The following is a 16,589-nucleotide window of genomic DNA, read 5'->3' on the forward strand; positions in this document are numbered from 1 at the left end:
ACACCCAGGGGCATCCACACCTAGGTTTTGGTCTAAGAAACCACACCGAGGGGCATTTAAGCCATCAAAATCACTTGGGATTGGACCCAGTCTAGGCCATACCAACCTTTAACATGGTTGGATTTTTTTTTTATGTCTCCTCCCATCTACTACGAATTTCGAACTTTGTTGCCTTATAAAATGAAATTCTTGAAACCTCCCATCTACTACGAATTTCGAACTTTGTTGCCTTATAAAATGAAACCCTTGAAATCCACTTGCAGTAGTAATATTTTACATTTCACCAATTTTTTGTTTGTTTGTGACTAAACAAATTAACAACTAAACTAGTCTCTGATTTTGATCACTACTATTGTAATCTCATGTGATTTCTACCAAAAGACTTTGTTTAATACTATTATAATCTTTAACCAAAACTTGTATGGATAAAACATCCACAAAATTTCAAATTAACAACCATCACACAAAAAATATGTGGGAATGGATGGGTAGAGTGTTCTACGCCTCATAGCCCTTTTTTCCATTTCTTTTACGACACACAGCCCTTTTCTCCATTTCTTTTTAAAACAGGAAATTGTGACTTTATCTTAGAAAAAATAATACAGAAAGTTTACTGAAATCAATTTCTCTATATATTAATAAAATATTAGCAAAATTGGTTTTTGCTTTTTTGATTTTTTCCACAGATATTTCCATTTCATGTCTTTTGGTCTTTTGGAATATACTTTAATTTCGACGATTGTAATTGAATATACCACAGTTATCAAGGGACCAAGAATAGCAGGAGAGAGGTACAGTGACATTTATTGTGGCGGGGTTTGCGTTCAAGCTTAAGAAATGAAAAAGGTACAACATTTAATACTGGGCAGTCTTCCCTGTTATTAAATCATTTCATTCTGTCCGTAACGCACGATCTTAACAGAGGTTTCTTCTTCGATGCGGTTGAAGAGAAGAGGGCAGTCGTGATCTGGGTCGTGTTAAATTTCTTGCGTCAACAGACAGAAGACGCTGTTTTTACGGAGGGCGGAAAATTGATATTTGAAGAAGAGGATTGGAGACGATGATGATGAGTAACAGTAACAGGAGGTTTCCTTTCAAAGGTCATCAAGCTGATCCGGGACGAGGAGGCACCATGACTATATTGATGATGTTTTTGTTAGCTTGCTTCGCCTGGCTTTACATTGGCGGACGGTATGATTGCATTCAACTTTGTTTCTTGAAGTACAGTGTCGGGTATGATTTCTTTTTAGGAAATTTAGTTATTCCGGATAAGCTTTAAAGGCTTTTAAGAGCAGTGCAGGCTATTAATAAAATTAATTGCAATGGCGTCAACTTTACTTACAGTAGAACTCTCGGTTTGATAAACTTTCTGACAGATTTTTAATTTTATATTTAAAACAGTGCTTAATAGATTTGAGTGCAATCCATTTAAATTAGTTCCATAGTGTCCTGCAATATTAGCGAGTTGAAAAGGTAATAGAGTTCCTATTAACTTTAGAACCAGTTGAAATCGTGTATAATATATCATACGGGCTTTTTCTGACGGAATTTTTCATCATTTCTAAACATTGTTTACTTGTTTATTTGTAAATGAGACTTCACAATAAACAGAGTTTTTGATATTTTTTAAAAATTTATTCGGATACTGTTTTAACATTTTTGAAATTCTCATTCTGGCGTTGCATTTATTCTTAAGATTTTTGATTGTGTGGCCTGAGTGTTTTGGACCGTTGGCAGAGATGCGTTGTTTTCTGAATTTTTTTAATGAGGATTTAATTCTTTTACGGTTAATGGAGTATTACTCGAGGATTAAGCTTTTGAGAAGATTTAGTTCTGTATTTGAATATTAGGTTATGATATTGAAATTACTAAATATGAGTAGTCAGATCTTCTGTCTGTTGTATGTGGTATTCTTTCCTCGTCAGGTTGTGGCAAGATGCAGAGATAAGGAAACTGCTTGGCAGTCTTCTTGAGAAAAATGGCAAACAGGTTGGTGGTCCCTTTTTAGTAATTTTTGTCAATTGGAGAATCCTTTTGCAGTTGTTGCTGTGTGCAAACAAGTTAAACCAGTGAGATTTGCAAGTCATTTTTAGTGGGATAAATGATTAACTGGCAGAATAAATTTATATATCAGAATTGCAATTTGATTTAGTGAGATTTTCAACCGCAGACAATTAAACAGTCACTTGCTACTGTTTCAGGAAACAAGGGTAGTAACTGTGGAAGAGCAACTGATGAGTCTTGGATGCAAGTATGTATTCGTTGAAATTTTACGTTGATTTTGTTGGCAATTACGTCTTTGTTTAGGATTGGATGGTGAAATGTTCAAGGTCTGTTCTGATTTTTATCATATCATTATCAATTTGAATGTAGCTCTTATTTGTGTCACATTTCTTAAAACTGTTGACATACAATTTAGGATTATGTCACAAAAGAAGGAATGGAATATATATCTGGTGACAAGCCAACAGGAAAAAGCTATTGCTGAAATCTGCTGTCATATGGAGCATTCAGACTTGAAATATGCTATCAATGGAAAAAAAATATGCTAACTTGAGTCTGAATATTTGCATTAAAAAAATGAAAATCCTATAGCTGAAACAAATTGAAATTATGGACAGAAGATCTGGAAACTGAACTTCTAAAAACAGCAATCTGATTTTTTTCAAGAGAAATCTAGGCTATTTTGGCGATCAAAGAGACAACACTAAATATCCGAGAAAAGATTGACAGTAAACGCTTTTATTATTCCAGACAGTATATAGGATAAGGAAAATGTTTCTGAAAAGATGTGGGTGCCAGCTTAGGCTTACGTGCATCCAAAGGAAAGGCTGTTGCACTTGGCTTGATAAGCAGTCTTTCACAAACTACCAGCACGACATATTTCCCAAAAGTTGTTCAATGTTGCAAACAGCGCGATAAAATCAGGAAAATACCACCATATTGCATTTTTTTCAAGTGGGTGGTTTTATCAGCCGTAAAAGTTGCTGGTCTTTTCCTGGCCAAAAAAATCGTGATAATATCTTAAACAGCATGATAAAATCGTGATACAATCCAAAAAATCACCATGACTCATCAAATTTTTGTTTTTTTTGTTAAAGTCATTTTGCAAACAGTCAGCACCTTAATGACATGCTCTACACCTACGACAATCTTCGATTGTGGGTGAGACAAGTTTACAAAACACCTGACGTGGTGGTGATCTCATTGGATGGGATTGACACCACTGCTGCATGGAGGGTTGAGGCTGAGAGGCCTGTCATGGAATCAACCCCTGATTGGTTAGAGGAGGAGGCACTGGAGAAGGTAGCAGCAGTAAGGGAGAGAGAGGTAGAGGAGGAGTAACAGGGGGGAGTTGACGCCACCTAGCATGGTCACCAGTGGAGGTCGTAGTCTATCTATTGCCAGCCCTAGGGCCTTCTTCCTCTAGAGGAAAAACAATTACCTTTTTCCATAAAAGGGGCAAAGGAAATCACTAGTTAGTAGTTTATGTATCTAGTTTCATTGTAGAAGACTCATGATGATGAGATACATTTATTATATTTTTTGTTGATATTTTGAGGTTGAGCTACGACTCATGATTGAGGATATGATTCACTGTTGATGTTTGATGTAGCATTAGACATCTTATACATTTTATTGCATTGAGAGGCTTTGTTATATAAAAATGAGTTATTTGTAATTATTAGTTTAATGGCAAAGGGCATTATCAAAGATCATGCCCATTCACCAAGAGGCACCCAAGGCTGTATTTAAGCCAGGGCCTCTCACTCTGTAATTCATCATTCAATTATTAATAATATATATATATCATTGCTGTTAATTGCTGAGTTTGGTGCTTCATGTGGTATCAGAGCGGTTCCGCAACCTTCGCCTGTTAATCCGTACGACATCCGTACCGCAGTGCTCTTCAATTTCCCACTTGACTGTGTCAAGTTCCATTTCCAATTTTCTTTGTCGCTATGTGAAACTCACAAAATCGTTCAACCTATTCTGACCACGTTTTGGTCGCACTTGTCTGCATCGAACAATGGTATATTTTCGGCGGTGACTTGTTGTTCCATCTTGAACCCCCTGTCGTTTCTTTTTTGTCAATCGTTCATCTGCCAGCACATGTTGGTTGACCTCCTGTCATGTCTATCCACCGACAACCTTTCAAATTTGATTATATTCAAAAGGTTATGCCAAATAATTTTATTATATAGTCATTATATAAATTTTAATTAAGGTTTATAGAAATATTATATAATTTAATTAAAAAAACCTATATATTATAAAAATAATTTCATTATATAATTGAATTAATTAACTTAATTTAATTATTTAAAAAAAATTCAATTTAGAAAGAAAAAATTAGGATCAAGTTAAGAAAAAGAGTTAAGCTGGATAGATATACTCCACCTCCTACCCGCTCAATGGCTTCATCAATGTCGATGGCCCATTTCAATAAGAGACTAGTATACCTTGAGACTAAGGTGATCGGACAAGGCGATAAAATTGAGGAGTTCTAGAACACAACAAAGGGAATAAAGAGTCAGCTCGAGGAGAACAAGAATGAATCTAAAAAGGATCAGGTAGACCTTTCAATTAAGGTGGATCAAGCTATGGTGATGTTGGGTTATATTTGTACCAGCCTGAAGGTTACACCCGATCAAATACTCCTGAATAATGAGGCTACTCAACATCTCAATTTTCCAGATTTGTCAAAATCATCAGACGCACTTGACAAATCTGAGTCTCCAAAGACATCTTCCACTCTTAATGAAGAAAATAGTAACACGAATTTTCAAAATATGCAGCTTTGGAATCCATACACCAATATGTCATTTTCAAATCAATACCCCTTTTTCACTCTGCCGGTAGCGACATATCAACGAAGAGCAAAAGTCGAGCTATCCAAATTTGACGGTAACGAAAAATGCAGTGTTGCTTGGCTCAATAAAGCAGAAAAATATTTCGAGATTGACAATATTGACACTTGCTATTAGTTGGAGGAAATTTAAGGATGTGTTCTTTAAAAGGTTCCAAGGTGTCAAGGAAGAAGAGTTCTTCTCAACACTCACCAGATTGTGACAAAAAGGAGATGTGGATAAATACACTCGAGAATGGGAGACTTTAGCAACACGAGTACCTGGATTATCATAAATTCGTCTCATTCAATCATACACCTCGAGACTTAAACCCCATCTACAAGCAGAACTTGAGCTTCATGACATTACGTCGATAGAAGTAGCAAGACAAAAAGAAAAAGCTGCTGAAAAGAAATTTGACAAGATGTTGTGGTCAAAGGCTGAAAGAGTATATTTGAGACGAAGATTTCCCCAGTTTGCGAATACGGATAACACAAAATATGTTCCACCACATCTTCGTGAAGGAGAAAAAACTAACGTGGAAATGCAAAGGATGAAAGAGGGCAAATGCAAACGCTGTGGTGAAAAATGGGACCCTAAACATAGGTGTGCTAAAAGAAAAGAGACCAAAAACCTGTATAAATGTGAAGCAACTAATGATTCAGACAATGATGAATCAGATGTAGAAGAAATCGAAGATTCCCTGGAATTCTCTCCAGAACTAGATGACGAGAGCATTTCGCAAGTATCATTATTGGCCATGATAGGTATATCACAACCCCAGACATTAAAATTAAAAGGACATATCAAGAAGAACAATGTAATGGTTCTCATCGATACCGGTAGCAACCACAATTTTTTGGACTCAACCATGGCGAAGAGACTCAACATTTTCACATTTCCCATGCCCAACATGAAGGTTATGGTAGCTGATGGTAAGAAAATTGAAAAAGTAGGGAAATACCATAAAGTCAAATTGCAGATTCAAGACTTTCTTCTACACGGTACCATTAGGAGGAGTGGATGTGGTATTAGGTATCCAATGGTTACAAACCCTCAGTACTTACTCTGCCAACCATCAAAAGCAATTTATAAAATTTAAATGGGAAGGGCAAAAATACAAATTATATGGGTTTCAAGCACCTGAGAATCAAATCATATCATCATCCGAAATGATGAAAATGATTCGAAGAGGAGCACCAACCTATGTAGTACAATGTCACCAATTAGAAATGTTAACATCAAAATTGATTTGCGAGGAAGAACCAGAAGTACAAGAGCTAATTCAAAAGCACGAAAAAGTATTCCAAGACCTGCCCATGAAAATGCCTCCTAATAGAAAAATCGAGTATACAATAGAAGTTAAAGCAGGATCAAATCCCGTCAACATCAGACTGTATTGATATCCACATCATCAAAAAACGAAAATTAAGAGATTAATCCAAGATCTTTTAAAGCATGGCATCATCTCAAAAAGTAAAAGTCTGTATGCTGCTCCAGTTGTATTGGTGTAGAAAAAATATGGATCGTTCAGGTTATGCATCGATTATCGAGGATTAAACAAAATAACAATTAAATACAAGTTCCCAATTCCCTTCATCAATGAAATGTTGGATGAACTACATGGCGCTAAATATTTCTCAAAATTGGACTTAAGGTCAGGGTATTATCAAATCAGAATAAGGTTGGAAGACATACCAAAAACTGTGTTTCGAACACATGAAGGTCACTACGAATTTAAAGTAATGCCTTTTGGGTTAACCAATGCACCAACATCATTCCAAGCTACTATGAACGAGTTATTCCGTCCGTATCTAAGGAAGTTCGTGTTAGTGTCCTTTGATAGTAAAACTTGGAAGGATCACTTACAACATTTGGAGAAAGTTCTTACACTATTGGAATGAGGAAGCAGGAAAGTGTTTTGAAAAATTGAAGGAAGTTATGTCTAATGCCCCGATATTGGCAACTCCAAATTTCTCTTAACCATTTATCATTGAGTATGATGCTTCAGGTTTCGGTATAGGAGCAGTGTTAATGCAAGATGGGCATCCAATAGCTTTTGAGAGCAGGAAACTCAATAAACGAGAACGTCTTAAATCTACATACAACAAAGAAATGCTTGCTATCATGCACGCACTAGCCAAGTGGAGGCAATATCTTTTGGGAAGTAAGTTTTCCATACGAACAGACCATAACAGTCTCCAGTACCTCCTCCAACAAAAAACACTTTTCGAAGAACAACAAAAGTGGATTGAAAAAATTGCTGCCTTTGACATGGAGATATTACACAAAAGGGAAAAGGACAATATAGTGGCATATGCCATGTCTAGGAAAGACGAAGAACCGACACTACTTTCCGTTTCAGTTATTGTTCCTGAGTGGCTTAATGAGATTTGAAGTGAATATGCAAAAGATCCAGAAACAAGCGCTATAATCAATAAACTTCTGCACAACTCAAAATGGGAATGGAAGAATGACATTTTATGGAACAAGGGAAGAATTTATCTGGATTCAAACTCCAAGTTTAAAACCAAGATCCTCAAGGAGTCACATGATTCACTATTAGCTGAACATGTAGGATTCTTTAAAACTTACTATAATGCACACATGTCATTCTTTTGGAAGGGAATGAGTCACGATATTCATAAATATGTAGCATAATGTGATAAATGTCAAAGGAATAAAAGTGAAAATATTATGACACCCAGACTACTTCATCCCTTAAACATTCCGAATCAGAAATGGGAAGAAATATCAATGGACTTTATTGAAGGTTTACTTGTATCTGATGGTAAGGATAAGATTCTTGTAGTAGTCGATAGACTCACCAAGTATGCTCACTTTATTGCAATGAAGAAATCAGACTTAGCAAAACAAATCACTGAGATATTTTGCAAAAATATTTACAAATTACACGGATTTCCAAAGGTCATTGTGATCGATAGAGATGCTAAATTTAAGGGTAATTTTTGGAAGGAATTATTCAATCATATAGGAACCTACCTCAACGTGAGTTCTGCTTACCATCCTCAAACAGATGGCTAAATAGAGGTTGTCAATAAATGTTTGGAAGCTTACCTACGTTGTTACGCCATAGACAAGCAAAATAAGTGGGTTCAGTGGTTACATCTCGTTGAATGGTGGTACAATTCTACTTACCACACGTCAGCAAAAATGACTCCATTTCAAGCTCTGTATGGGTACGAACCTCCAAAATGGAAGGACTTGGCCATCTTCCAGACAAAACTACCAGCTGTTAAAACCAACTAGAAGAAACCCAAAGGGTCGTCCAAACTCTAAAAGAAAATATAAATAATGCAAGAAACTGTATGAAGCAGCACGCTGACCGAAACAGAACCGAGAGAGAATTTGAAGTTGGAGAATGGGTATTTGTCAAGCTCCAGCCATACAAATAGCTGTCCTTAAAACAAAAAGGAAAAAATAAATTGGCACCAAAGTTCTATGGACCATACCAGATCAACAAAAAGATCAGCCAAGTTGCATATAGTTTAAGCCTTCCGGATAAAAGTCATGTCCACAACGTCTTCCATGTATCTTGCCTTAAAAGGGCACTTGGTGACCATCAATAAACACAAACAATGCTTCCGTCCTTAGATGATGAAGGAAGGGTCATTTTAGAGCCAGAAGGTATCATATCCACCAGGGAAAAGAAGCTCCGATCTCGTGTAATCAAAGAATACCTGATCAAGTGGAAGGACTTACCAGAAGGAGAAGCTTCTTGGGAGACTGAATCATTTCCTCAACAACATCCATCATTACGTATGCTTTGAGGACAACATTTTTTTTTGGGAGGAAGGCAATGTTATATAAAAATTAGTTATTTGTAATTATTAGTTTAATAGGCAAAGGGCATGATCAAAGATCATGCCCATTACCCAAGGTTGTATTTATTAAGCCAGGGCCTCTCACTTAGTAATTCATCATTCAATTATATATATATACATATATATATCATTGCTGTTAATCGCTGAGTTTGGTGCTTCACGCTCTACAACCCAATATAGGGGAGATGTGTTAGTGTTAGATGTTAGATGTGAACATTTTTCAATATGGGGGAGATGTATAGGCATTAGACGTTAGATGTAAACTTTTTTTAAATGTCGACTATATTGAATGATTAACCTTTTTTTTTATTTGTTTTTTTTTTTTTTCGGAGAAAAAAGCGAACTTTTTATTGAAGTGATAAAAAGTTACATTGCATATGCCATAGCATTCCTTTTGCTGTTATGAAATAGACCATACAGCTGTTGCAAACAAAACTGTCCTTCCTAAGAAAGACCACCTGTCAATGAAAACTGCTGAAAAACGTTAAAGCCTTAAGCTCTTAACTTTTCCAGCCATAAACCTTAAGAAGCCTTCCAAAAAGGGGCATGAAACAGTCTAAAAACGGGTCTCCTCAGGAGAGGAAAACAACCCTTACATAAAAAGATATTGAGCAATATGTTTTTGTATTTTTCATTTTTGCAAAGTTCAAAAAAGAGACTAAGATGAAAGTAACAAAACAGTGAAGAAATGTAAGACTGGAACAGCATCCAAGGATCTAGATATGAGGTGGCTGATCCGACACACGGATCTGTCCATGATCCTCCTCTACAATTTTCCAGCTGCCCAGATTCTGCTGCAAACCTTCCTTAGAAAGTTTGTCTGCTGATTCATTACGATCCCTGTATATATGACACAAAGAGAAACTGTTAAAAGAGATTTTTAGGTCCTGTATTTCTTCAAGTAATGATTTCAACATATAATTTTTGCATGTGCTTTGACCATTAACCCAGTTTATAACGTTTAGAGAATCTCCGAAGATCTGAATCGTGAAGATATTCCTTTGAATGAGCCAACAAAGAAGGAGTTTTAAGGCTGACATCTCTGCAAAGTTATTGGATCCAGTCCCTAGTCCAACTGAAGCTTTTAAAGACTGATTTGCGTTTACATGAATGATCATTCCTGCTCCTGCCCTATTATTCTGCGAGGCCCCATCAAAGTATGCCCAAGGGATGCCTTCTTTTATCTGTTCTTCCCTTATCTGTCTTGGGGTTTTGTTCTCCTCTGGTTCTGGGATATTTGAGTAGATGGAAAAGCTTTGGATTGCTATAGATGATGCAAGAGATTCCTTGTCCTAAAAAATACTCCGGTTCCTGGCGATCCATACCCCCCAACAGATGATGAGAGGTAGGTTCCGCATGTTTCCTTCTGGGTATTGTTTCCACCATTTGACCCAGACCTCAGGCAGATTTTCTCCTACCCAATCTATCTTTTTGTTCATCAATTTTCCTACCTCCACCCACACATTTTTAGCTGCTGGACAAGTTAAAAACAGATGATTGATGGTTTCGGCTTCAGATTTGCATAAAGTACATCTCCCTAGTCCTTGCATATATCTGGATTGTAGGATATCCCATGTAGGGATTTTCCCCTTTAGAATGCACCAAAAGAAAAGTCTGGCTTTTGCTGGACATTTGAGTTTCCATAAATTCTTAGCCCACCATTCCGGGTCTCCCCATCCTTTCCTTGACATGATGAATTTATATCCATATTGTGGGGAATACTCTCCAGTGTCCGCATGGGCCCAAACCAGCTGATCCTGTCTGTCTTTCAACCTGACATTTGATCTGGAAAGTTCTTGGATATAATCGTTCCATTCATTCCACCAGGTGGGCTCTAAGTCTAAGTCTTCTCCGGTTTTCCAAGCTTGTCCCCATATTGTAGAGAAGCCAACTTTCTCCACTTGACTTAAGGAGAGGATGCCTTTTGATTCTAGGTGTCTGATTAATCCAGGGGAAAGGGCATATTTTTCATTACAGCCAACCCAGGGATCCTTTCCTATCTTCATATTTCCTCCATTTCCAATCTTCCATGCCAAACCTTGTTCGATCACTTTGAATGACTCCACAGTTGCTTTCCATACCACCGAAACATTCTTCTTTTTCTTATTTGGGTTTCTGATCCAATCTTCTAAAGGGACCGGATCTATATATTTTCTCTTTACCACTCTCGTCCATAGATTTTCCATCTTAATAATTCTCCAGCCTGATTTAGCTGCCAAAGAGAGGCTGAAGTCAGGAAGATTTTTGATTCCCCATCCTCCCCACTCTTTTGGCCTTGCCACTTTTTCCCAGGCAACCCATGGAAGAACAGAATCCTCCTTTGAGCCAGCCCAGAGAAATCTGCAGCATATTCTTCTTATTTTCTCCAGTATCCCTTTAGGTACCCATGTTAATGCTGCCCAGTAAACCGGCATGGCTAGTAGCACAGATTTGATTAAAGTCAATCTCCCAGCTCTGGACAGCCATTTGTAGCTCCAATGCGTAATTCTGGCTTCAATTTTAGCAATCAACCAGTTCCAGTCTTCTTTCTTATAGGCATTGGGCTTCAGCCAAAAACCTAAATACTTGAAAGGAGATTCCATGTTACACATATCAAAAGGAAAGATTGAAAAAATCTGTGCTTTTTCTTGTCTGTTTAAACCTTCCAGAATTAACTGAGATTTTCTGGAGTTTATTTGCATTCCTGTTGCTTTCAAGAAAAGGTCAAAAATGTTTTTTAATTCCTTTATTTCATTTGAGTTTCCACTTGAGAACACCAATATATCGTCAACAAAAAGGAGATGAGATATGAACATGTTGACCGCCACTTCTAGTCCGTTTACCTTGCCTTCCCTTTTGGCCTTTTGAATCAGTTGGCTCAATCCTTCTGCAACTAAGAGAAAAAGCAAAGGTGACAAGGGACAACCTTGCCTCAAACCCCTCTGTCCTTTGAAAAAGGAAGTGGCTGCACCGTTGATGAGAACTGCATAGCTGACATTTGTGATACACCCCATGATCCAGCTAATGAAGTCCGTTTTGAAGCCTAAGTGTGTTAGAAGCATCCGGAGATATATCCAGTTTATTCTGTCATAGGCTTTTGATAAGTCGATTTTTATTACTGCTCCCTTCTTGTTCATCTGCTTTACACTGTGCAAAGTCTCCTGCGCCACACCTATAGCTTCATGAATCTGTCGACCATCCAAGAACCCAAATTGTTCGTTGGAGATGCATCTTGACAAAATCGGCTTTATTCGGATCGCAATCACTTTTGCAATAATCTTGTATATACTATTGCACAGCGAAATAGGTCTGAAGTCTTCAAAGGTTTCAGGTACTTCCTTCTTAGGGATGAGGGCTATGAAAGTTGCATTGAACGGACTGTAAACCTCTCCCTTCCTTCTGGACTCTTCAACCACTTCAGTTATTTCTGCTCCTATCAGGTCGAAGAAGTGATGGAAGAGTTCTATGGTCCACCCATCCGGTCCAGGGCTTTTGTCTCTTGCCATAGATTTGATGACACTTTCTACTTCCTCCTTAGTAACTTCACTCATCAAATCCTCCGCTTCTTCCTCCTCCACATACCGAGGGAAGCTTTGAGCAGTCTTGATTACTTCTGCAATGGTAATCTCACCTTGATCGGCATACAAGTTCTGAAAGTGGCTTTGCCCGAGTGCTGATAGAGACTCAAAGGTTTTTGCCTCCCTACCTTCCTCATTCTTGAGATTCCAGATTGTATTCGCGATTTTCCTCCCTTTTGCATAGTTATGGAAAAATCTCGTATTTTCATCCCCTGCTTTGAGCCAAATCGCTCTGCTCTTTAGCCTCCATTCCTCCTCTCTTGCCAGAAGGATTTGGTTTTTGAGTTTTTCAAGAGAGAGGATCTTCTCCTTTGATTCCTGGGAAGCATAGCCATCCTCCTCTGTACTTTCCAGCCTTTGTAATTCCTCACTGATCTGGATTAATTCCTCATTCTGTTTTTGCTTCCTGCCCTTTGCCCATTCAACAGTAGCTTTCTTTAATCTTTTTAGATTTTCCATAAACAAAAACCCCCTATCCTCTGTAGAACTTCTGACTGGATGTCTCCATGTTTCTTTAAACAGTTTATTGAAAGAGTCCTCTTGCAGCCATGATGCATTGAACTTGAAAGGTGCTGCCGGCTTATGAGGAGGCTTGGAAAGTTCTAGAAAGATTGGAAAGTGATCCGAGGATCCTCCCTCTTCGACCCATTGTCTAAACATAGGAATCCTGGAGGTTAGCTCTTCGTTTATGAGGAAGCGGTCCAATCTTTTTGCAACTCTTGCTTCTCCTACTCTTCTGTTCCTCCAAGTCGGTTTTAGTTTAATTGGATTTACATCTATCAAGTTATTGGAGATTAAAAAGTTTTGGAAGAAATCTGAAAGAGAATCCTCTCTGGCCGAAGGTCCCCATGCCTCCGTGCTTCCAATTGAAAAATTTAAATCTCCGCCCAAAACCAAATTTTTGCATTTCACTATCGATTTTGACAGTAGTTCATTCCAGAAAAGCACCCTCCCCTGACATGGCCCATAAATGTTTAAAATTGTTAAAGGGAAGCCAAATTCAGGGGATTGAATTTCAATGCCCATCACCTGCTTCATGCCCCATTGGTTTACAATCTTAATTCGCCCTTCCCTATAACCCACAGACAAGCCTCCGGAGTGTCCAACAGAGTCAATAGCCGTAAAATGCCAGCCCGGGAGGAGGGCATTTAATGCTGTTTCTACTTCTGCACTCTTCCCCAAAGTTTCTTGGAGTAAAAGGATATCAGTTTTTGAGTTCATAATCATCTCCCGAAGGGCCAGTTTTTTGGGTTTACTGGCTAAACCCCTGTAGTTCCAGGATGAAAAAATCATTTTAAAACATTCTCAGGGGCCTGCACTGCTCTAAGTGCCCCAGGGATTGACAATTGTTTACCATCTGTGACATCATGCTTTGCTTTTACCTGGGCCTTGGAAAGATTGGATTTCCTTCCCCTTGTTTTCCTTTTCAGGCTCTGAGGAGGGGTCAGACCTATTCCACCAAAAGTTCCTAAGGACTCAGGTTTATTATCAAGGGATCTGAGATTATAGTGGCATATAGGAGGAGCGGGAATGAGTTTAGGTTCCTCACATGGATCATCTTCACGATTCAGATCTAAGGAAGGGATGGCAGCCGAGATGTTTTCAACACAATTTTCCACATAATTTTCATCATGAAATTCCACAGAAACATTATTTTCAGGGATGCATTTTCTAATATGTGTTCCAGGAACCAAGCAAGCATCTTTTATTTCGGAAGTAGGAAAAGATGTGTTACTTGAATCTAGACACATACCCTTTGAGTCCTCGCTGTGAATAGGATTTTGAATGGCTGCCGCTTCCTTGATGGGCTCCTGGATTGCTGCTTCGTTCGCAGGCTCGACTTCTGTTTCTTTCCTTCTGTCCGGGGTGACTTGATTGGCTTCCTCCGATGTCTTCCCCTCCTGTGGGATATCCACCTCCATATCCCCTTTGGACTGAAGAACTGATGGCTCTAACCTCTGGAGGGACTGATTTTGTTTTGCTATCTTCTCCATCTGAGCTGCCGTCTTCTGATATCTTCTACGTTGCCTCCCCAACGGGCAGTCCCTAGCCAAATGTCCATAGACGTGGCATCTATGGCATCTAAAAGGCAGATGTTCATAGTCCAGAATCTGTTCAAAAACGTATTCTTTGTACTGGATGTTAATTTTCTCTGCTAGTCCTCCACGAGGGTTTAGACTGACTAGGATCCTCGCCATAGCTTTGTTCTGGGTTTGCAGAAAGGACATATCTGCTTCCAGGTAGGTGCCCAACATATTTCCTATTGACTTGAACACCGATTCTACCCAGAGGAAAGAGGGCAACCCCGGGGCCCGAACCCATACCGGAAAGACATCCGTTTTTTCGTGCATCGCATCAAACAATGGACTCCATTTTTTTAAAAGAACATGGATATTTCCGAAAGCCCAATTCCTTTCTACAACCCAATCTGCCGCTTCCTTGTTCTCAAACCGCACCATGAACCAGCCTTTTGCTAAGACCGATACCTTAAAGCTTCTGATTAGATCTGACTGCCAATTTTGTTCTCCCCATGATTTGATGAAATTGGTTGTGTATTTTTTCCCTCTCGCCCTACCTACCAGGGTGCATTCAGCCACCTCCAGCGCCTCTTCTATCTGCACATCCATTCCCAGCACCAAATTTTCTTCTAAATCCTTCGAATTTATCGGCCTCTGCTTTTTTCTTTTCTCCCCTGACTTTCTGATCCCGTAGCCCTCCTCCCTTATTGGCTCGCTCGCCTCATTCCTATCTTGATGTTTCGGCTCGAATCTCAGAGAAGGGCTCCTTGGCGCATTGGAGGCTGGTAATGTTTTGCTGCCTGGGGCATTAACTGGCCCTGATAGAAACAGATTCACTTCCTGCTTCTCAAATTCTGGTCCTAATGGGTTCTTTCGTGGTTCCAAGATTCCACCAGATCCAACTTCCTTCCATCCTTCGATCCTACTAGGGCTTACCAGGCCTTTGGCAAGGGAAGCCCTGGTGACTGCCGACGCCCTTTCAATACCCCCATCAAATCTTAACCCTAATGACGATCCATAATTCACAATGTCCTCGAGACCTCCTGAAAGAACGGGACCGGTAGAGAAAAGCTTACCTTTATTGTCTTGGATGGGATGTAGAAAGCTTGCATGCAACTCGTTTTCCTCCGGCCCACTTATCTGCTGCAAACCCTTGATACCATGATGGCTTGAACCGTTCCCCTCCAAGTTCCCTTCCGACTGGAGTTTGAACTGCTTGTTATTCCTTAACCCTTCCGGAGAGAGAGAACCGATTCCGCGACTTTCTGTTGCTCCAAAATACCATTCTAAATTCTGGACGGTTGGATCCTTCCCCCAGACCGATAAGATATCCTCCGGAGCTGGGTCCAGGTCTACAAATTCGCTAGGGTTAACCATGGTTATTGAAAAGGGTCACTAGAAATACTCTCAGGTCTTTGAAACTTCTGCAGGTTCGATGTTGGGTCTATTCGAGGGAGAGTGCCAGCACATTAATCTTTTCTCCTTATTTTTTAACTCAGAAAGAACCCTCGTTTCAAAACGTTACCTTCCGACTATCCCCAGCTGTCAACCTCGTGTTTTTGACCGCCACCTGCCCCACTGACGCTATCGCTGTCCTCCATTGAACTGTCCAAACTTCGTCATCTCATTCTGCTAGCATAGCCTGTTGGGTTCTAGGCCCTCGGCCCTGGTTCCGGCCTGCGCCCCTGCGCCCGAGCCCTCTCCATCCCGCCCTTATCATTAGGATTCTATTGAATGATTAAGCTATACAAGTGAATGATTAAATTATATTCATTAATTGAAATAGCAATATCTGTGGCCATGAATAAACAAAGAATGGGATTTGCTTTTGAGAGGTTTTTAGGCAAGTAAATTTGGACTTTTTTGGTACCTTTGGTGAAGATTTGGTATGCTATGTGTTTGGATTTCAACTATTTCGAGGCATCCTATATATGTTGGGCTTTTGTCTGTGGGGTCTTTTTGTGTGTGTGTGGAACTGTGGATCTTTGGAGACATCTCGTATATGTTGGCCTTTTGTCTGTGATTTTTTTCGTGTGGAAATGTGGATCTTTTGAATTGATATGGTAAATTTTATATTTTCAGGATTCGTCATACAACTCGGGCCCATTTAGACTCACAACCCTAGAAAATCAGATGCAGAGAGTGGAGGTCTGAAAATTTGGAAGAATTTATCACGTTTTGTTTTCCTTTGGCCGTAGTTCTTATTGCATCAGATCCGCAGTTGGAGGGGTGAGAGTAACCCATATCTCAAACCCTACTACCGTGGTCAAAACAAGCGCATTAGAATTTGGCGCCATTGTTCAGTCAGTACGCCCCTCA

General features: G+C 39.2%; 1 protein-coding gene across 4 annotated transcripts in view; it reads left to right on the forward strand.

The window, feature by feature from the left end:
- The first annotated feature begins 711 nt into the window (after positions 1 to 711).
- The window catches only part of LOC149153413 (hydroxyproline O-galactosyltransferase HPGT3-like), a 248,362-nt gene continuing 232,484 nt past the window's right edge, over positions 712 to 16,589 (forward strand). The window contains exons 1-4 of one of the 4 annotated variants that reach the window (XM_089439496.1): positions 712 to 846; positions 923 to 1,191; positions 1,887 to 1,989; positions 2,202 to 2,251. In XM_089439496.1, the coding sequence (XP_089295622.1) occupies positions 1,061 to 1,191; positions 1,887 to 1,989; positions 2,202 to 2,251 (284 nt within the window). In that variant the 5' untranslated portion in view covers positions 712 to 846; positions 923 to 1,060. Of the gene's footprint in view, positions 1,192 to 1,886; positions 1,990 to 2,201; positions 2,252 to 16,589 lie in introns of all 4 variants that reach the window. The other 3 variants (XM_089439497.1, XM_089439495.1, XM_089439498.1) reach the window with 3 other exon arrangements.

The sequence above is a fragment of the Pinus tabuliformis genome, chromosome 9 (assembly GCF_031772625.1).
Source record: "Pinus tabuliformis cultivar Carrire ecotype Pingquan chromosome 9, CPIR1, whole genome shotgun sequence".
Taxonomy (NCBI): Eukaryota; Viridiplantae; Streptophyta; class Pinopsida; order Pinales; family Pinaceae; genus Pinus; species Pinus tabuliformis.